The following is a 22,509-nucleotide window of genomic DNA, read 5'->3' as shown; positions in this document are numbered from 1 at the left end:
ATGTTATTGGGCCATATTTTAACCCTTGGTAAGCCAGTACCCAGAACAATCAAATAATCAAACAAATGTGTATGAGTGGTGCTATAGAAAACTTGCCTTTCCAGGTTTATTTTTTTTACATACTCATATTCATTAAATTTGTTAGTTATTACAATTTTATAGTTTATAGAAAAGCTCACTTTTCTCAGTAACACAGTGTTTATTTATGTTAGTTATGCAGCTATTCTGTTATAATTGCAGCTAAAGAAGACACATTTAAGATTAGGATATTATATCAGACACATAAAAAACATTTTTATTATGTAAATGTGAGACTAATGAGAAGTATGTTGAATTCCTTCTTAAAGTTTATTTTCAAAAGGTGCCTTGTCTGATAAATGAACTTTGATCACTTCTTCTAATTTATTTGATATTCATATAGATACTGAGCTTTCATACCGACCTATGTTGATTTCAGATAGCTTTTTTCTTTAAGAAGTACAATCTTGATTTGAAATCTGAGTCATAATTACTGAGGTTATTCTATGACAAAATAACGTTAATTTTGTTTACATACATGCATGTACTGTATGTAAACAAAAATACATACATGTATGTAAACAAAATTGACTTTACTTTGTCATAAAATAACCTCAGTTATTATGACTCAAATTTCAAATCTAGATTGTACTTCTTAAAGAAAAAAAGCTATCTGAAATCAACGTAGGTTGGTATGAAAGTTCAGTTGCCACTTTTGCTAAATCTCAAAGGTTCACTATTATGTAAAATTCACTTTTTGAACATTTCTGTACTCATCTCCTGCTTCTAGGAACAGTCCAAGAGCTTTTTTTTGGTTTCTGCAAAGCACCCTGTTTCAAAAGCCTCTAAATTGTTGCGTCACAATTTTCTTACCTAGCAGATCCAAGCAATGTCCAGCCCCTCATCTGGCAACACAAGTGGAGCTCCACCCACTTCATTACAATACAACACTGGTTGTTCTGCTGGATTTATGCTGCTGCACAATGGCTGTTGGATATGGAACATATTTTGCTGTTGGCTGCAATACAGAGCAGGTGTCCAGTCACATAGAACAAAGCTGTGTGGCTTCATTTTATGTTTTGTTTGCAATGTCCCTTGTGATGTTGCCAGAGAAAGTTGTAGTTTGTGCAGATCAGTTTAGGAAGGAGTTCTTTGAAAACTACTAACAAGATTTACCAAAAGACTTGGTAGCAGGTTTTGTTCCTGCTGTTCATCACAAATGTGCAGATGATGGCATACATAATGGTTTCTTTTGTATTGTTGTTCAGGATGAACATGATTTGTCATTTAGCACAAGCTAACACTGAATGATAGCTTCTGCTAGATCCACTAGTCATCTCCATTTAATGTTGGAATTGTAGTAAACTGAAAGGGATAGTTTATATTGAGAAGATGCAATTTGTGACAGTATGTCAGGCACTCAGACATACTGACATTGTCTGTGTTTTTTTTTGTTGTTGTTGTTGTTTTACATATAGAGGTAATTGCTTCTCCTCTAACCCTGCAAAGGTAATTTTTTTTAAAAAAAAGGTTGCATTTGCGGAAAAAGATATTTTTGTGGTGAGTTATTGTGCTTCCGCATTAGCAGGAGCTAATGAAAACAGTGAGTTGAGAGGACTTGGCCAGCAGCAGCTAATTTGCATAATCATGATGTAGCTTTAAACAACGCATTCCGCAAAACAAGCAGAACTGATTGAGTGAAATCTCAATATCCGAGAATGATTTTGTATATTAAATGTAATGAGCATGTGTGGTATACCTCAAAGACCTATCCTATAGCAAGAATAAATAAGATTAATGTCTTGATATTTATCTGTCTGGAAAGAGTTAAAAGGCAGCTTGTAAGGCTTTGGGACTCCAGTGAACCACACATGGAGAAAACATGGAACAATATTGGCCCTTTTCCATTAGTGGGCAGCTTAAAAAAGTACATGAAACTAACACAGCAATTCAGAAACAGACCATCACACAATATTCAAAATGATTTTTTTTTTCTTTTTGATCATCTGAAACATGTTCAGTGACAAAAATACAAAAACAGTGAAAGTCTTTTTGGGAAGACTACTAAATCAATTCTCAACAGTTGAAAAATTTAAATAACATTTTTATACAGTAAAAATAATCATCTATGATAGATAAAAAGTTTGTTTTTAATTGTCCTGAAAATTCCAACTACAAAGTCTGATTCTTTGAACAACAATGGAGGAAATTACAAAGTGAGTTCAACTTTTATTTTGCAGTTCTCACTAAATACAGCAAGGCATATCATTCTGTTTAAATGGAACTTCCCCCTGTGAGCTGAAGGTAATATATACTATGATTTTTAGCTGATTGTATCAATGAGTTATTGTGTATTTCATTACAGTAAGAACTCCTAGAAGAAAAGATACGGTCAAATGCTGCCCTCAAGTGCTGCTCAGAAGCTGCTACCTTCAGCTTTGAAAGCACTAAATATGGATTATGGTGCTCCATAGTGCTATATATTCTGAATAACAAGAAAATTGATCCATTTGTATACCTCTCTGCTGCAGTTTTATTTCCCAACTGCAAGATAGTGCGTTCACCCAAAAATATATTTCAACGTCAGTTTTTATGACAAATTAAAAAATGTAGAGCATTTATTAAATATACCAGTCTTATTTTGCTATTTGAAAAGTTATTGGCATATTAGCAAAGTATCAGATCTTATCTACAACTGAGTGAACACTTTATTCAGGTGTTCTCAGACAACAAATACATCTTGTATTAATTATTACACTGTGCTGTTCAGCACATCATTATGATTATATGTGCATGTTTGTTTTTGTGGTTTCTTGGTACTCTATTCTTTGTGTACGCCTTTCTGAACCATTCTCTTTAACAGAAGACTGGCTCTGGATCAGTCTCTATAAACACCACAATATTACCTTCTGACTGCAGATCAGACAATAATGAGTTTGTTGTTCCTGTATCGTTTATCTGTTTAAAAAAAAGGTGCTAAAGTGTTCAAAGACAAAATTGACTCAACACATAAAGGCAGGCTTCAGAAAAGTTACATGAGTCAAAGAAAATCTTCAGTGACACCAAAACTACCAGAAATATATTTAGATCTATTTTTCTTGTCATTAAGGTGGAAAGTATATGCTTTTTATCATAATTTTCAACAAATATTAATCTAAAAACATACAACAGTTGTATCTTTTTCATTATTTGAAACCCAAAAAACATAAATAATTTGTTGGTTTCTTAAAAATGACCAAAAATGTTCCTAAAGCAGATGTCATCCCCCGAGCTCTCACATCAATAGTTCATTGATTTGATCAAAGATTTCCTGCAGTGCTGAGGCATCTTCTGCTGTTTTTTGGTTTAGCTAAGTAGGACGGATGGCCGCTCCAAGATGGCTGCCATATTTCCTGCGCCCGAGCACCCAATGCGAGATCTACTTTTTGTTATGTCTGTTTAGTACCTATTCTAGATACTCTCCTGTTTAGTCGTACTCCTAGCGTTGTGTTGTCACCCTGTGGATTTTATACCATAAGGAAAGGATGAAGGGTCTCTGAGATCTATCAGGGCAGTGTAAACACAATAACAAATGTAAATGTTTTATCACTTAATATATAGTTAGTTGTTCCTCTTCAAGTTTCCAGATGATGGATTGAGTTGAGCTGTGTTCTATGTTTAAAGCTTTGGATATTCTGGGTGTGCCGTGGTGGCGTACAGGATAGCGCGACCCATGTTTGGAGGCCTTGAGTCCTTGATGCGGCCGTCGCGGGTTCGACTCCTGGACCCGACGATATTTGCCGCATGTCTTCCCCCCTTTCCTGTCAGCCTACTTTCATATAAGGGACACTAGAGCCTACAAAAGACCCCCTGAAGGGGTAAAAGAAAAAAAGCTTTGGATATTCTCTTACAACTTTCTCTGACCTGCTGTGTTTCTTCATGCTGTTCATTCACTGAAGTTCTTTAAGTAACCTTCACTGTACAGTTGGATTTGTCCTTAAAACTAGATTACACACAGATTTACAATTTATGTGAATTTTAAAGGACTTGGTTGCACTGGGTTATATTTAAAGTTTTCAGTTTGAATGAGGCTGAATACAAGGTTTTTATGGAATGGCAACAGTATGAATCTTTTGTTCACTGTGTACCAGATTCATTACTGGGAAAGAGACAACCAGAACCAGACTGAGAAGATGAAGGTGATTTTTGTCCCAGATACCCGGGTTCACCTCACAAACCTGACCAGCTACACACCATATATGGTCACACTGACTGCCTTTAACACTGCTGGGGATGGACCTCCCAGTGACCCCCGTGGGACCCGGACTCTGCAGTCTGGTAGGAAGTTCGTTACAACTCAGTTCCCTGAAAACTAAACCATCAGGCAGCGTGTCTTCTGATCTCCTTGGTCTGTTTGTTCCGCAGCGCCCAGCCAGCCGAGCTACCTGACCTTCTCTGAAGTGATGGGGGGGAGCGTCAACGTGTCCTGGGGAGCTCCACTCACTCCCAATGGACAAGTGGAAGGCTACCGGGTCATCTATCAGCCCACCGCTCCTGTACAAGGTATGCACAAACACAGACACTCACTCACTAAAGGGCATGTCTGCTGTTACAAAGTGCTTTCTCCTCAAAAATCTGCAGGAGTGAGTAAAGTGGTGACAGTTGATGTGAAAGGGAGCTGGCAGCGATGGCTAAAAGTTCGAGACCTGATCAAAGGAGCAACATATATGTTTGGGGTTCAAGCTCTCACAGTCAGCTACGGATCAGCAGTGGAAGCAAACATCACAGCTCAACCTGTGAAAGGTGGGCAGAGCTGACAGAAATCTCTACATGTTGTCACTTTAGACTTTGCTTCAACTCAAATGATTTTATTTAGAGTATTAAACATTCAAAGTGTCTTTTGGTGTTTTGTTTAGCAAAGATTTAGATATCCCCAGCTGAAAATTAAAAAAGAAATTAAGATTTGATTTGACCTTCTAAAGTATTTCTTTTTAGCAAAATACAGGTATGAAGTTTACATACAAGTAACCTTTAAATACAGGTCCCAGTTTATACAGTTAAGCCCAAAATTATTCATACCCTCAACAGATTGTATTTTAAATTTATTTTTACTTAACTAAGAAGCTTGTCTAACAGAGGATAATGGGACTATTGTTACATCTCTGCTCTCAGTTTTTATTTTTATTTTTTACGTTTTTTATACCCATCTAAATATTCAATGGAAAATTTGTCATTTGCATTTCAGCAGTCACAACTGCTGAAAGGCTTTTTTTCTATTCCTCTGGTTTAATTCCTTTACGGTTGAAGACCTCCTTGCCATCACCCTAAACGTTAGCTTCCTCCTTGGATTCTTCTTCAGATTCAAATCTGGACTCTCCCAAAAGTTTTCATTACTTCACACAAGAAATTAAGTATAATTGGATATTTGACATCGAGAGAAGCCAGTTATAGTGGCTCAGGCATCTGGTTAGGATGCCTCCTGGATGGCTCCTTGGTGAGGTGTTCCGGGCACAACCCACTGGTAGGAGGCCCCGGGGAAGACCCAGGACACGCTGGAGGGACTATGTTTCTCGACTGGCCTGGGAACGCCTCGGGATTCCCCCGGAGGAGCTGGAACAAGTGGCTGGGGAGAGCCTTCTTAGGCTGCTACCCCCGTGACCAGACCCCGGATAAGCGGAAGAAGATGGATGGATGGATATTTGACCACTCTTCTTGGTAGAAATGGTCGCTCATTTAAACTGGTCCCTGCACTGCTCCTTGTTTTCAGCATTCCTTACAAATTTCCAACAAGCTTTTTGCCAGTACAATTAATAATTCACTATATTTATATACTGGCAGTTTACAACAAATGTCATCTCAAGGCATTTTACAAAATATTATTTCAATTCAATCACACTTACATTCCAATTGATCCTAGGTATCAAACAGTGCAGTATGCTCAATTAATCACTCAATGTGTTAAAAGGTTTCTATCTAAGGAAACCCAGGATAATGTATTGAATTGTATTGAACCAAACATGAAGTACCAACCTCTACCCCTTCCCCTCCTGACACAAATGGAAACAAAAATGGAAATTAATACTTATTGTTATTATCAAGCCAGTTTTTTTTATCGAACCAATACTGATATGTTAAAAAATGACTAATACCAGTCGATACTGATGTTAGTGCCAATGTATTGTGCATTGCTAATAAATTATAGGTAGGATTAAACTAATTTCTGTGGGTTGATTCCCAGGAAAACAACACAAATCAGTACCATGTCTACATGTGAATGTGTTCCTCTGATACTGAAGGGTCCCCGGGGCCGCCGGTGGAAATGTCCATCACCAAGACATCCTCTGCCCTCACTATCCACTGGTCAGAGGGAGACATGGGTGCAACTCCTGTTACTGGTTACGTTGTGGAGGCGCGTCCCTCAGGTGAGCTCTGTTACTCATTGCTCCGACCTTTGTACTGTCTGTACTGATTATTTTACTTACTCACACTAAACTGTTCTGAGTGCAAGTCTCTGCATTGTGCAAAATCAAGTCAGGCACAATTAAATACCAGTGTGTGTGCGTGTCTGTGTGTGGGGGTGGGCGTGCGTGGGCATGTGTGTCATACAGGAAAGGAAACAGCTTCAGCACTCTGCAGGAGAGCAATTGTAGTCTTTGATTTAATTTTTCTTCTGCTAACAATGAATAAGCCTCTTTATTAAAAGTCGTAACAGCAATTACTGTCTCCACCACAATATTTTACCCATCTAAAATGTGTCCTTCTTACTCACAGCTACTAATTATATCCATCCACTTGTGTTAATGAAACTTGTATTCCTGTAGACGAGGGAGTCTGGGATTCCTTCATCCGACTCCTCCCTCCAGCCAGCAGGTCCATCTCCGTGCCACTGGAGCGTCTGAGGTCAGGGGTCAGCTATGAGTTCAGAGTCATTGCTGTGAATCGCTATGGTTACGGACAGCCAAGCGCACCCTCCGTGGCTCTTGCTGGTAAACACACACAGATGTGCAAACCACTGGAGATAAAGCTGGGGAAGTTTAGACAGTAGTTTAGACATATTGTCTGCCTGATGGATGCAACATAGAGGAGGAAGATACTGAGGTGATTGGGCTTTTGCTGCCACCTAAAGGCAGAACTGCTTCAGCTACAGCCTGTGTAAAAGGTCAAACATAAATCTAAACTCAGATACTTATCAGTTAGCTTTAAACATTTTTTTAGCACTTCTAATGAACAGATCAGAGGAACAGACACTTAGAGCTGTCTTTATTTTCAAAGGATTTGCTGCAACATTTTACTTTTCGTATTCTAAATGCACAATATGCTGAATGAGTGTAAAATTAAAAAACACTACTGTGCTGTTAAACGGGCAATGTTATGTAAAATCAGTGACTTTTTTAAGCTTTACATCAGGTTATAATGTTTTTCCTTCATTAAAAACATACCGGAAGTGTTGTCTTCTTTCATCTATGTTTAAGAAATCCTTCAGTCTCCCATGGCAACCATTCAACTATGTATGCAGTTGAATGGAATAGTACCTCCTCAAAGAGCAGACCTCCCTGCAACTTCCTCCTTCAGACTAGCTAGCAGCAATTAGTAAACACCAGATGGAACTGTGCATCTGCAAAGTCTGATTTCATTTGGCAAAACCTTTGTTAGAGGGTTAATAGAGGAGCCATGTTGTGATGAGTTCCTGAGTTTCAGAAAGAGCAGGAGTTTTTAAAGAGACAAAGATCCAATTTCAAGGCGTTAAATTATGAAGTTGAATTTCTTTTAAGTCATATTTGATATGCATAGCATTTTTATAACAAGTGAAGGCAGCATAGTTCTTTGATTGTGCCATGAAATGGCACTATGCCTGGAAAATACACAATACTGCCCTTTTAAAAAATGTTCCCCCTGACATTTTCTTTTTTTTTTCTTTTTTGTCGCACTAATGTGTTTCAGACCATTAAGCAAATTTTAATGTCAGAAAAGGACATTTAGAGTAAATAGAAAATACCTATTTATGCTGGAGCAGCAAAAGCCCTGATGTTGGTATCCATTGCTATTAAAGTGGTTTGGAGTCACTTGGATCTTTAATGTAAGTATATTATTAGCACAATGATCTGTTTGAATAATTTGGGGAAAAAAAAAAACATCATTGTGTTTTTTTTGTTTGTTTGTTTGTTTGTTTGTTTGTTTTTTACAAATCACAAAGCATCTTCTGCTATGATGTTTGGACAGTCAATGACATAGCAGTCCAAACAATGTTTGGACTGCTATGTCCAAACAATGGACATAAGAAAATAGAAAGAAAATTTGTATTTTCTTGTGCTCAAAAGAAAATACAAATTGACAGAATTGATGAGAAATTATCTGAAATGTTTTTGCAATCATCATATATTATGGAGAGTGGTATTTAAATAATTTCTTGAGTGTGGCTGGGGAATTTTCCATCTTTATTTTACCCCAGGAGGTATAGCTTTTTATTTTTTGTCTGTTTTACAGATGACCAAGTTGGTTTATACGGAGCCCTTTAGGGGACATGGGGAATTTTTTTTCTTTTGCTTTCCCTCGCAATAATGTACTGATCAGTTCACGCGGCATAACTGAATACTGTAAGCCGTTCTTACGGTGGCCATTGTACTTTTTGCTATAAGGCTTTCGCGAGGTTTTTCCATGCATATTAATATCTTGTTGTGAAATATCTGAAGTTGTATATCTTTTTCTTTAGGATAGAAATGCACCACAAACCGAATATGAACAGAAACTTTCTGTAAGAAGGAAAGAAGTAAAAATTACATCCAAACTATTTGGACTATTTCTGTCTCCTTGTGTTGGTAATCTGGATAGTTTAAAGCAGGGGTGCTCAAGTCCAATCCTCGAGAGCTACCATTCTTACTCCAACAGACCGAGATCGGCTCTGAACAGGCCTGGTAATGAGCCATTCATTTGATTCAGGTTTGTTGGAGCAGGGAATCATCTGAAAGCTGCAGGGTGGCGGCTGTCGAGGAGTGAACCTGAGCAGCCCTGCTTTAAAGGGATGATTTCATGTGCAGTTCCATCTGAACCTTACACAGACAGACATAAACATGCAGTGAATAAATCGATTTTCAATCACTTTTTTACACCAAAGAGTTTAGAATAAACACTGAGGCTCTTTAAATGTATATACGTTTGAAATTTTAAATTGACATTTGTGACTGTATACAAAATAGACCAGCAAATATTGCAGCATGCATATTGTTAAATTCACTTTTGTAGCACTATATGTTCAATAGAATCAAGAATAAACCCGACATGTTTAATGTCCTAATCCATCTCTCTGCATGCAGCGCTGTCGGAGCGTCCTTTTTATGAAGAGTGGTGGTTCCTGCTGGTGATGGCTCTGGTGGGCCTCATCCTCATCCTGGTCCTGGTCTTTACTCTGCTCTTGCATGGACACAGCACCAAGTACAAGGCCTGTGGTACAGGTCTGTGCTTCTCTTATTCAACCCTTCAGTCTTTCAGGTGCCACAATTGTATAGATGATGTTTCTCCATTTATTTTTATTCTTCAGACAAAAACGTTTCAGCTTAAATAGCATCATTTATCTTTACCTGAACATAGAGATTCAGAATAGTCTGTTTTTATGACACTGAAAAGTTGAGACACTTTTGGGGCACCTATCCACGTGTTTGTTTGTAAAACTGCCTCCAGCCGCTTGTTGAGCTGAGAGGTGTAACCTTGTTCCTTCACTCTGATGAATCGGGACAGAGCCCACTCCCAAGTGTCTGACTGGATTTTTCTTTTCCTCACTTTAATTTATTATTCTCAAATGGTTTTATTTTAGTACAGAAATCTACTCAGCTTTTTGTAGTTGCGGCACTAGCTACATCATTTGCACTTTTAATATTTAATTTTCCTTTTAAGAGATCAATAAGGTATTTTGAATTGAACCAAAGCCAAATAAATGATGAAGATCAGTTGAACCTAACTCCATTTGCTTCATTTCTCCAATACTGAGCTTTAGAGATTTCGTTTCTGTTCCATCCTCCTCTTTGAAAAGGTGGAAAGCTGACTTTTGCTCCTCCTCTAGTCTTATTTGTCACAGCTCCTGTTATTTTAACATATTTAATTGCTGTACTATGTTAATATATTCATTATAATTACTATATTTAACTGTAAATTTAGCCACTTCTGAAAATCAACACACATTTCCCTGTTCCAGAATGCCATTTGGCTCTTTGCTGCACCACATTTATAGCCCTAAGAAATAGAAAGGCATGGATTATTGATTAACATCTAATCAACATAAATAGCTTGATAATTAAACTAATAGATGCACAAAATGACTTAACTTGAATTTTCTTAGTATTGTTAGGGTGCCACTTGTGAATTATTTCTTTATGTTGAAATTTTTGATTGATTAATTGACTTTCCGACATAATAGCAGATGAGAGTAAATTATCATAATTATTGCATTTGCTTAACAGAAAGAAGAAAAGTTTTCTCCTTAATCGTCCTCCGCCTTAAAAGGATCCATGTTTAGTTGTAACAATAGACTAATTGAGAAATATTTATTTTAGATGTAAAAGCAATACAGCAATAATACTGTAGGCTGTTTAGTTTCTATAATTTTTAATAAAATTTGTCAAACAGATGATTACATTATGTGATAAGAAATCATGACTGGGGGATTTATTCAACTTTTTTTTTATTCTGTTTACTTTTGTTGGAATGAGTCTGCTCACAGATAATCTGTGAAAAGATTGATCTCCTCCACCTCCTCCCTGAGCTGCTGTTGCTACAGGAAGGCCTTAGTGCTGTCAGTCAATGCTGCTAATGCATTCATGACATTCCCTGAGAGCTGCAGCATAGCAAAGAGCAAGGGGGATGAGCAGCGCTATATGAGATTGTGACTGACTGCGTTAAGCCCCTCCTCCTGCCTCTGATTGGTTATTTCTAGTTAGCACTGGGAGCACTGAAAGGAGGCAGAGGAGCTTGATTTTTTTCTCACTGATTTTCTGTCTCATACCATACTGTCAGGACATGGTGACAGTTTCAACACATATGTAAAAAAAATAGCTGAGTAGTGGAGGTAGAATTAAAAAAAACAAGATGTCCTGCTGTATAGTAACAGTAATCTACTGGACCAGCTTCTTCAAACGTCCTTCTCCTTTTTTCTATTTCCGCAGGAAAGCACATTACTCCAGGGGAGGAGTCTGTAACCCTCGACAACGGTGGTTTTACTTCTCTGGAGCTAAACAGCAGAACACTCAACACCAAGAACTCCTTCCTCAAAAAGAATGGGACCAGGTTAGCTCTCCCAGAGGATTACACAGCACTAATCCTCATTGGACGAAAAGTAACAGTTTCATCATCCAAATTTGTGTCCAGATCTCCACCCAGGCCCAGTCCAGGTGGACTCCACTATTCTGATGAAGATATCTGTAACAACTATAATGGAGCCGTGCTCACTGAAAGCACCACACTCACAGAGAAACCCACTGAGGTCTCTGAATCAGAGGTATCTGTGTTTTCTAGTCTGTCTTTATGGATGTGGCTTCCCAATGTTTGCCTCAGTTTAAGTTCCTCCTGTTTCTGTTTGGTGTAACTTCATCTCAGTTTGTGTCACAATTTTACACCCGTGTGTCTGACTTATGAAGATCAGTTGGTCAGTGTAGAATTCCACCTCCATGTGTGATCACTAGTTTTATCTACAGGTTGTGTGGGTTAATGCCTCAGAGTTTATGTTTCTACTGTTGTTAGGAAAGGATCAAACTAATACCTGTATAGTGAGAAAGATTAATCCTTCACATTGTGCCTCAATCAGTTTCAGTTCTGGACAGAGTTCATGAAGCTGAATCCATAATTTGATATAAAATATTCTAACAAGTCTTGAAAAGCAGGGCATTTATTTTTTCAGTTTGGGAAAATATTTGGTTTTTCCGACTTTATTCCAAATTCTGTTCTCTAAATTCATTTATCTATCCATCCCTTTACCCTGAATTTGTCAAACCATTTGTCCATCTATTTTTCTACTTTCTTTTCATCCTTCCTTCCTTTTCTTGCTTTTTTTTTCTGGCTTACATCAACTGTTAATGTATCTGCCATAAATTCACTTGTCATTTGTGTTCATACTTTCAAAGTGACCAAAACACAAATTAACTGAAAATTCTGGAACCACTGTCACATGTCACCAAACAATTGTGATTGATTTGATCCTTGCAATTCAGAAGCATGTTACATTTGGAAGAAGAAAATCTGTCTGATATTGTCTGAGGTGTACAGTCAAAAAAAGTGACAAGTATTTTCAGTCTTCAGTTTGTGTAACATGTCTCCTGTCAAAAAAGCTAAAAAGAGAAACATAGATTCATGACTGATCTAACTTATTATGGTCCTCAAAGGGTTAGCCTGCAAAACAACATAAAGCTCTGCTAACAGGCTCTGACTCGTACAAAGCTTTTAGTCCATCAGAGGAAGCTGAAAAGAGCCAGGTTAATCTCAGTGGATATAGATGCTCTAAGAAGGCTTTTTAAGATATTTGTTGTGGTATTACATCGCTGTGCTGTAACTTTGGTTTTATAGAATAGAATAGAATAGATTAGAATAGGTCTCTGATCGTTGTATATAATAAAATGAAATTCCAGATAAAAAGGACTACAAAGAATAACAAAGAAATCTAAACATTACTATATTAGACAAATACAGCATAATGAAAATAGTGTGTATGTACTGATTATATTGCATCTTTTACAAATACTGTATGTATCATATTACACAGGTCTCACACTTTAGTACCTAGTGAATTTGTGTCTTACAAAAATAGTCACATGCCTGGAACCTTGACATGCCATAAACTTTCACTTATTTTGCTTGAGATGTACAGTTGAAACCAGAAGTTTACATCCACAGAATACATTCATTTACATTCATGTACATACATTTACATTCACACATGCACCATTTTGTTTCTGAAGCTAAACCACTTTGTCTGAATGCTTTGCGCCATTGTTAATTTGGAAATCCAATTTTTATCTTCCGGACTGATGTCTTTAAATGTTTCCATCCAAATGTAATGATGCTCATTATGTCCAGATCAGGACATGACTCCAAAAATGGAAGTTACTGTTCTTGTGTGCATTTTCAAACTGCAATATGGTTTTTTAATGTTTCTTTTGAAGTCATAATTTCCTCCTCACTGAGTGGCCTCACAGACCATGTTGGTGCAGAACTCCAAGTTTGGTCTCATGTGACTAGAGAACATTCTCCCACATTGTTTGCTGTGTCCCAATATGACTTGTGGCCAGTAACATATTAATGTAATCCAGTTATTTTTTTCAAGTAAAATAAGGAACTACAGTTTTTAAAAAAAAGTCATCAAATTACTGTTACTCCACGCAAGCAGACTGTGATTTTGTTTGTGATCCTGTCATGACAATCATGTCTTTGCGTCGTCACTGGTCATGGTAACAGACCAAAGCGTAAATCAGCAGCAAACAGTACAGAGTGCAGCAGAACAATGTAGTGTTTAATGCTTGGAAGCGCCGTCATTAGCTCAGCTCAGTGATGAAAACATTAGCATGCGCTGTTCGCTCTGTGTGGGAAGAAAACTTATCTCTAGTGAAAACTCTACTTCAGATTTGAACAGTAAGCTGCAGAAACCCCCAGACCCTCTGACTGACTTGACCAATGCAGCTACCACATTGATTCCACCGGGCAAACCTCTGACAGCCCCTCTCCTGCTAAACAGGTGAAAAGATGGAAATGGTACTAATTCAGAGGACAGTCAGGAGACATCGATTTAAATTATATTATATTATCATTATTTTGAATGAAAGAATGCAAACACAAAAATAATTGTGCTTTGTATGGTTAGGAAGAAATATAGTTTAACAGTAGAGAGACATGATTTTCTTCATGGAATGTGCAGAAAAAATTCTTCAAATCAGACTTGCATTTCATGACATTTTTTGTGGTGAAATGTATATGAAGTTACAAGCCAAACAAAAACAAGTAACTAAATAAAGTAATTAAAGTAACTAAATACTTTTAAAATAAATAATCAGTAAAGTATTAACTAGATTATTTTCTTGGGGAAGTAATCAGTAATTAGTTTTGAATTACTACTTCAGGTAAGTTGACCAACACTCCTTGTGCCAAACCTCAATCTTAACTTCTGCTGTTACAATCCATCCTCCCCCCAGTGGGTGAAATTGATGCTGACTTTCTAAATGGACTGAATAACTTCTTTGGGAGGTTCGAGGCACTGAGCAGTACCCCGGCAAAGAAAACTGTTCCCCACCAGGAAGAGGAGGCACTCTGCCTGGACACAGCCGATGTGTTGAAGACTCTGAAAAGAGTCAACCCACGGAAGGCCCCAGGCCCCGACAACATACCTGGGCGGGTGTTCAGGGAATGCGCAGGTCAGCTGGCTGGTGTCCTAACAGACATTTTTAACACCTCACTGGACCAAGCCACAGTGCCAGCCTGTCTCAAAACTGCCTCCATCATTCCGGTGCCAAAGAAACCTCAAGTCACCTCTTTCAACGATTACCGGCCTGTGGCACTGACTCCCATCATGATGAAGTGCTTTGAAAGGCTGGTAAAAGAACACATCGTCTCCAGACTCCCCTCCACATTCGACCCGTTCCAGTTTGCCTACCGCCGAAACCACTCCACTGAGGACGCCATCTCCTCCACCCTACACCTGAGCCTGGCTCACCTGGAAGAGAAGAACACTCATGTGCGGATGTTGTTCCTGGACTTCAGCTCAGCGTTCAACACAATCATCCCACAGCATCTGGCAGAAAAACTGGGACACCTGGGCTTCAGCACCCCCCTGTGAAACTGGCTGCTAGACTTCCTCACCGACAGACCTCAGTCAGTCCGGATCGGACAACACACCTCCGATGTCATCACCCTCAGCACAGGCTCCTCTCAGGGCTGAGTCCTGAGCCCTCTGCTGTTCACTCTGATGACACACGACTGCGCCCCCAGGTTCTCCACCAACCACATCGTGAAGTTCGCGGACGACACAACGGTGGTGGGCCTCATCAGAGACGACAACGACCTGGACTACAGAGAGGAGGTGGAGCAGCTGGTGGACTGGTGCAGAGACAACAGCCTGATCCTGAACGTTGACAAGACGAAGTAGATGATCGTCAACTTCAGGAAGAACCGGCCCAGCCACGCTCCAATGCTCATCAACAGCTCGGCTGTGGAGGTGGTCAGCAGCACCAAATTCTTGGGGGTGCACATCACAAACGACTTCACCTGGACTGTGAACACCGCGTCTCTGGTCAAGAGGGCACAGAAGCGCTTGTATTTCCTGCGGAGGATGAGAAGAGCACACCTGCCCCCGCCCATCCTGAAGACGTTCTACAGATGCACCATAGAGATCATTCTGACCAGCTGCCTCTCTGTGTGGTGTGGAGGCTGCAGCGCCTCCGACTGGAAGAACGTGAGGAGAGTGGTGCGGACAGCAGAGAGGATCATTGGGGCCCCCCTTCCCTCCATTCAGGACATTTCATCCCAGCGCTGCGTGTCCCGAGGCCGAAACATCATCAGTGACCCCTCACACCCCCACCATGGACTGTTCGCCCTGCTGCCCTCTGGAAAGAGGTTCCGCAGCATCCGGTGCAGGTCCACCAGGTTCCAAAATAGCTTTTTCCCACTTGCCATCAGACTGCTGAACTCTTAACTGGACTGCACTCAAAATTCTGGTCTCCACTTCATACCTTGCAAATGTACAGAGCTAAGTAACTCCATTTTACTGTCAGTCCTGCACTTTATATTTTATATTCATATTTATATTCATATTTTATACTGTATTTTATTTTATTCTGGAGTAACCTCACAACATTGGAACCTCAAAACACTGTCCTGAGCCGTATGCAACGAAATTTCATTCTGTATACACCCTGTGCATGCAAAATGACAATAAAGTCAGTCTACGTCTAAGTCTAAGTCTCTTTCTTTCAATCCTGACTTTATTCTATCCATCTTGCATGAAGGCCAGAATTGCAGAATGAACAATCATTCTGTAAACGATAATTCACCTGAGCTGTGGATGTAAAGATATGATAGAAAACTTTACCAGTTTGAAATATAGGCTCAAGTTGACTGCATTGCTTGGTGACAAGGGTCAATTAGAATGTATGTATGATTGGATTGAGGTGACATGTTGTGAATTGCCACTAGTTGTATAAATAAACCACTTATGTAACTTTTTGTTGTTTTATTTTATTTTATTTTATTTATTTTTTTATCTTTTTTATACGTTTTAAACTCAGATAGTTGTCCTGGATGTTATCTACAGATGTTAGATGAAAGAGTGATCCCACTTTTAATTCTTTATATTAACTTCAAAATTAAGCACAACTTTGTGTTGGTTTGTCACACAGAATCTCTGTATAATACAATGAAGTTTGTTGTGGTAATGTAATAAAAAGTAGTTAAACAGAGACTTCATGCTTTATGTTGAAAGTCTGTTTGAAGAGACAGACTGAGATGATTGAGATCAACATGTTTATGACTTTGAAGGGACAAAAGTTTCTTCTTCATTTTTAGATTTTAACAGCAGCTTGTAACCATTATTTGGACAAAAGTTTTCTGAGTTGGTTTGCCTTTGTTTTAATTAGCCTCTAGCGCCCTCCAGAGGGCAGCAGCTCAGACGTGTTGAGAGGGAGTTTATTCTTCACTTTTTCTTTGAGCCAATGATCCGCTCAACTTATTTGGAAGCCTGCTTTTTATAGAGATTCAAATATGTTTTAAAATAGCAAGAAAATATAAAAGAATAGTATTTTTTCTGTACCAGTAATTTAGTTTTCCTGTCTTACTCTTGTTCCTGTAATAACTGGTAAGTTGAAAAGCATCCTGTTGTTTGTGTGCAGTTAACGGACAGCGACTACGAGGATGAACAGCCTAAGCACTCCTTTGTCAACCACTACATGAGCGACCCCACCTACTACAACTCCTGGAAGCGGCAGCCCAAGGGCCTCAAAGGGACAGGGAGTCCTTTTGCCTACGAGGAGTGTGCCACCGCTGACACGGAGCCCTACTATCAGACGGTGGTGACGCAGCACAGCACAGGGGGAGCTTACACACCCACAGGGCAGCCCGCGCACACACACATCAACCCCAGCGCCAACCCGCCGGGGTCACGCACTCCTGTGACCGGGTTTTCTTCCTTCGTTTGACTCTAGAGACAGCATTTGCACAAAGATGCACAAACACACACACACACACACGCACTCATATGGAAGAAAGGGGTGCTGCCATGTGTTTGGGCTGAAGGAACTGGGAACAAAGGAGCCGTCACGCCCCAAAGAACTAATCTCACACTCCTTACTCGCCTTCGTCTCTGCTCATGAAGACCCTGTGTTCAGTGTGTGCTCTTTTTCTGAGTGTGCTTAAACGCACCATTACCATCCTCATTTTCCACAAATTCTCACCAGCTTATTTAACCAGGTACTCCTGTCTACTCCAGAGACTCTCCACAGAGAGCTGTAACGACTGTATTTATGTGTTGAGCCCATTAATGTCTTGCTAAGACCCCCCTGGAGCTGGAGGAAGCTGGAACTTCTGCACAAAACTTCTCGTCTGTTTTCTGTACCTACACTTAAGTGCATAAGTCCCCACTTAACGCACTTTCTGATGGGCTATTTCAGCATCTCCAGCTGAGAGACGGGAACTTAAAGGCTGTGGGGGAAAAAAACTGCACACAAGTTTTTTCACAGACTGGTTCATGCACACAAACACAGCGCTGCCAGCTTTCAGATACCACAGCAGACAAGAGAAGAAAGGAGAAAAATGTTTGATAATCACAGCTTTTTGAATCTGAAATGGACAGAGAGTGAGCATGAGCAGATGTTTTTCAGCACTTACCTGAAATGTCAGAGTGTTGAGCAGTTTGGGAGAGCGATGTTTGAATTGGAATACAGTACTTTAAAATATGTTCACATTTTATCACATTGCAACCTCAAAATTCAGCTTGTATTATTAGGATTTTATATGATAGACTATTACAAAGTGGTGCATACTTGGAAAGTTGGAAAAAAAATGATAATTTGCAAACTTCCCAAAGAAAAACAAAGTGTGCTACACGTTTGTATTCAGTCTCCTTGCATCAGAACTTTTGTTGCAGCCACAGCTGCACAACTTGCAAATCTACAGATTAAATGTTTGCCAATTTTTATTTGCAAAACAGCTGCTGCTCAGACAGGATGGAGAGCAGATGTGAACATCCTTTTCAAGTCTTGGATTAAATTTACATGTGGACTTTGACTGAGCCATTCATGATCAGACATGATCATTTGTTGTAGCTCTGGATGTTTGCTTAGAGAGGTGTGGTTGGAAGTCTAACCCTTTCTTTGCTATCCTGTTTATGCTGGAGAAGCACCCCAAAAGAATAATGCTGCCACCATCCTGTGGGTGCATTCAGGTTGATGTGCAGTTTTAGTTGTCTTATAAGGTTGAAACTCCAATGAAGTTTCAACCTATATTCAGTTGAATTCACTACAAAGACACAATAATGTTCAAACAGGTAAACTTCCCCCCAAATATTTACTTATTTGGATTTGATGTCTGCAACATGTCCGAATGAAGTTGAGACATTGTTTTACACAATAACATCCCAACATCACTGGAATTGGGTTTATATAAACATTATATTTACAATTTACTTTACATGTAAATTGTGGGATCCTCTGACTAGAGTAACATCATCCACAGGTTTGCTTTGGTCTCTATGCCAGTTCTATTTTTAGTTGGGGGACTGAACAGAGCTCTGTGAGTTTTTCAGAAATTGGGATCATTATGTAACCCAAACCTGCTTTAAACTCCTCCACAGCTTCTCCATGACCTGTCAGCTGGGTTCTTTGGTGTTCATACATTTATACTGACAAGAAAATACTCCCAGGTGGACTACATTTACTAAGTATTTGACACTGGATTGTATTTATGGGTATCAGAGTGAAGAGGGTTAATAAAAAAAAACAGCACACCATAATTCAATTATTTTTGTTAAAATTTTTTACATCATTTACCTTTTTTTGTACTACTCTATGTTCGTCCAACCCCTAACCTCCTACCTCTGGAGTTTGTGGTTTTAAATGGTAAAATGTTAAAAAAGTTAAAGACATTAATACTTTTACAAGGTATATGAAAAATTAGTTTGTTTTATTTTTTTTTTGTTTTTCTTTTTAACTCTGTACTTCCTGTCCTCCTTTTACTGCAGCTTCCTAAGTAATGCTTGCACTGTGCTGAAGCCCCAAACATTTCATCTTCATTTTGCCCAGATGTTATTTTGTTTGTCCAGGTCTTGAGTGCGACACACGTGCCTACAAGCTAACGTGTGAAACAGCTCTGTGCTCACTAAGCCTGCGCTAATATCTGTGAAGTTCACTGCACAGCAAAGTGTGCCATAGTGTGTGTGTTTGTGTTTTAAGATGGATTTTGTACATTTAAGCCCTTTTTACTTCTGTGTTTTATGTAGTTCTGATGTTTATTTAGTTTGATTCAAGCAGCAAAAGAACACAGCAGGAAGTGTATTGGCTGAAGGAGGGAAAACAGGTCTGATTTCACATTTTTTAAAAATCCAGAAGAATGGACAGAGAAGGGAGCAAGTTTACAGATTCTTCAAAGAAGCATTGTTCAGATTTGAATGGTAGAGCTCCCACAGGCTGAACCTTGGTTTAACTTTCAGGTGACTGATGCTCTCTGATCTGTTTCTCAACATGTAAACAAAATTCATCTGTAAGTTTTTGCGTCTGATTGATTTAAAGGTTCTCTGGCCAAGCAGCAGTGTTTCTCACTCTGACATGCTTATTTTCAGCCTCATACAGTGTGAATAAATGGTCATTGTATAACAGCGTGTTAGTGAGTATGTGAAAAGGAAGTGCACATTATTACACAGGCAGAATTACAGATGTGGCCCAAGCCCAAGATATCGAAGTAAAACTGTTTGTTCTGAAAAGTTAAAGGAGTAAAAGAGGAAAGATATATCAGAAAGAAACGTTGAGTAGGTAACTGAATTATTAAACAATGAGGCAAAAGCTAATTACACTTAAAAAAGTTGCATTTATCACCATGCTGAGTTTTAATCTCAGAGTTAAAACTGTAATCACTACTTTAATTACACAAGAATAACAAAAACATGCATCTAAACTTAAAATTGAAGTACTAAAATGAAAAGTGCTTAAGTTATTGTTTGATAGTCTATAACATGAAACTTTTCATCTATAATAAACAGTAAATATAAACCAGTGAAAATGCTACCCTGCATTCATTACTTTCACAGCAGCTAAATTAAATGAAGTTTCCAGATTTACTGGCATTGATTAGCTATTCCTAAGTGACCGAAAGGTGGAACTTAATTATTGAAACCTCTGACATGAAGAACTTCTTTCTCTTTGCATTTAAATTAAGTGTAGTCTTCTTGAACTTTAAGGAGCTCTCAACACTTTATATGTGTCTCCCACATCTGGCAAGAGATTATTTTAGCCTGAAGGATTTTAAATCAATTTTTCCAACCAAGAAAAAAATACTTTGTTGTATTTTTCTCTTTTTTTCAGCACTCAACAAATTCTTTTCAGAACTCCAGAACTACCATCATCACTCTAAAGGTTCTGCTGGTCACTTTTACTTTTTTTCATCTTTAATGTATCCTGGAAGTGAAAGCAATCTGAGCTAACCGAGTGAAAACACAGCATGCAGTGTGTTTGTAGACAAAGACTGATCAGCAGAGCTTTTTACCAGGACCCTCTGTGTTTTTCTGCTGATGCCTGTCCCTAGACAACAGGAGGAGAGATTACTTAAACCTAAGAGTAACCCTACGACATGAACACTGTAATCTAAGAGACTACTGGGATTTTAGATGGCTCTGTTGCAACGTCTCTGACTCCAACTGGACAAACTGGAAGTTTGACTGCAGGCATCTTCCACCCACATAGTTGATTTGGAAAAAGAAACAGCAATAAGTGGTGGAGATGAAGAGTTGCTGCTTTGAAGCCTTAATAGAGGTGACAGGTGTTGCTCTTCAAACCAGTTTGGGGTGTGTGTTTGGGATTATTGTCCTGTTAGACACCAAATTGTGCCAAAGTTCCCATTATCTAGCTGTACTGAGGTGAAGTAGAGTTCCATCCACTTTGTGCAGTGTACCAGAAAAACACTGTGCCTCAATAAACCCAATGTAGAATTTGCTGGACTATGGATGATGGCCATGGTGTTGGAGCAGCTTCCAGGTCATGGCTGTCTTGTATTGGTGTTGAACCACTTTCCTTTAATGAAAGGAAAGAGGAATGGAAAACTGGCTATCAATGAATCAGGGGTTCTGCTGCAATGGGAGTAAGTGAAACTGATTAAATAAATATGGAAGAGCTTTGATGGAGCATTGTCTGGAGATGAAGAGATGACATAACACACAAGGATCAGGTATAGGCCATAACTAAACTGACCATGACTAAACATCTAAGTGCCAATGAGTGCAACACAAAAAAATAACCATGCACACACACACACTAATACCAAAGAGCAAATTAGACTGTGGGTGGAATAGAACAAAACCACAAGATGAAAACAGAATCCTTCAACTCATGGCAGTATGGCATTGATGCCAATAAGTAGATGTGATTGTCAGATTGTATCTGTAAATTAGATATTTTTCTGTGCAACTGAAGCCAAATCTTAAATTTTTCAAACATTTGCAATCTCTTTTAGTATATTCAAGAGAAATGCATAATACTTAAATATGCCTGCATTTTTACTTCCAAATGGCACTCAGTTATGCAACAGAGAGGCAGATAATAAGAAATCCTACTATCCAATAAAACTGATTATGGAAACAATGTACATGGTTTTCTGCTGTGTCTGAGCTGGACTGACTTGGAACAGGAGGAGAAGTTTGTCCACTGATCAAACATGAAGTGGGTAACAAGGATCTAATCTGCTCAGGCAGAGTTAATCCCTCACAAATTAATTTCAGCAACTTTGCCCCTAAACATAGACAGGAAAACACCTGACATTTAAATTACTGATTAGCATGACGGCCTATTGACACTGATTAAACCCCTGAGTATAAGTGCAAACAAAGGGAGAGCACTCAGAGACGACATTATTCTGGCAGATGTCACACATTCTAACTTGTTAAAATTGGTAAAAGCTTTTTCAATCTGGAGAGACTCAGACAGAAAAAAGAACAGCGATTAAAAAGGTTTATTGACATGCATGAATTTAAAGTTATTTGGCACTCGGGCCCCGGCTGACAACATTGAGCTGTGAATTGCAATAAGCTCGGATGAGCATTCCCGATGTAGGTTAGGAATGTCATACCCCGGGACCCGACACTGGTGGTGGAAGTCGGTGAAGGATGGGAGCCTGAAAGCCGGGAGAGTGGAGGTGGTGTCCTCAACAATTAGTGACAACTTTTGCAAAGATCTGTAGGTGCTTAAGCCATGGGCAGAAAGCTCAGGGTGGTTCAGAATTGTCTAGAAACTGGCTGCATTGCTTTGATAGACTTAAACCTTTTTGTTTTTGTCTTTTTTGTAGCAAATA

The 22,509-nt window shown here is 39.0% G+C and overlaps 1 protein-coding gene across 1 annotated transcript in view; it reads left to right on the top strand.

Moving 5' to 3' along the window:
• The window catches only part of LOC102237391 (protein sidekick-1), a 487,074-nt gene extending 466,941 nt beyond the window's left edge, over positions 1 to 20,133 (top strand). The window contains exons 37-45 of the mRNA XM_023333436.1: positions 4,149 to 4,335; positions 4,423 to 4,560; positions 4,639 to 4,800; positions 6,294 to 6,419; positions 6,819 to 6,983; positions 9,309 to 9,446; positions 11,151 to 11,271; positions 11,353 to 11,482; positions 16,851 to 20,133. Coding sequence (XP_023189204.1) covers positions 4,149 to 4,335; positions 4,423 to 4,560; positions 4,639 to 4,800; positions 6,294 to 6,419; positions 6,819 to 6,983; positions 9,309 to 9,446; positions 11,151 to 11,271; positions 11,353 to 11,482; positions 16,851 to 17,156 — 1,473 coding nt within the window. The 3' untranslated portion in view covers positions 17,157 to 20,133. The remainder of the gene's footprint in view (positions 1 to 4,148; positions 4,336 to 4,422; positions 4,561 to 4,638; positions 4,801 to 6,293; positions 6,420 to 6,818; positions 6,984 to 9,308; positions 9,447 to 11,150; positions 11,272 to 11,352; positions 11,483 to 16,850) is intronic.
• The last annotated feature ends 2,376 nt before the right edge of the window (positions 20,134 to 22,509 follow it).

The sequence above is a fragment of the Xiphophorus maculatus genome, chromosome 5, assembly GCF_002775205.1.
Source record: "Xiphophorus maculatus strain JP 163 A chromosome 5, X_maculatus-5.0-male, whole genome shotgun sequence".
In the NCBI taxonomy this organism is placed as follows: Eukaryota; Metazoa; Chordata; class Actinopteri; order Cyprinodontiformes; family Poeciliidae; genus Xiphophorus; species Xiphophorus maculatus.
Note: the sequence above shows the minus strand (reverse complement) of the source record. Positions and strands in the feature narration are given on the sequence as shown.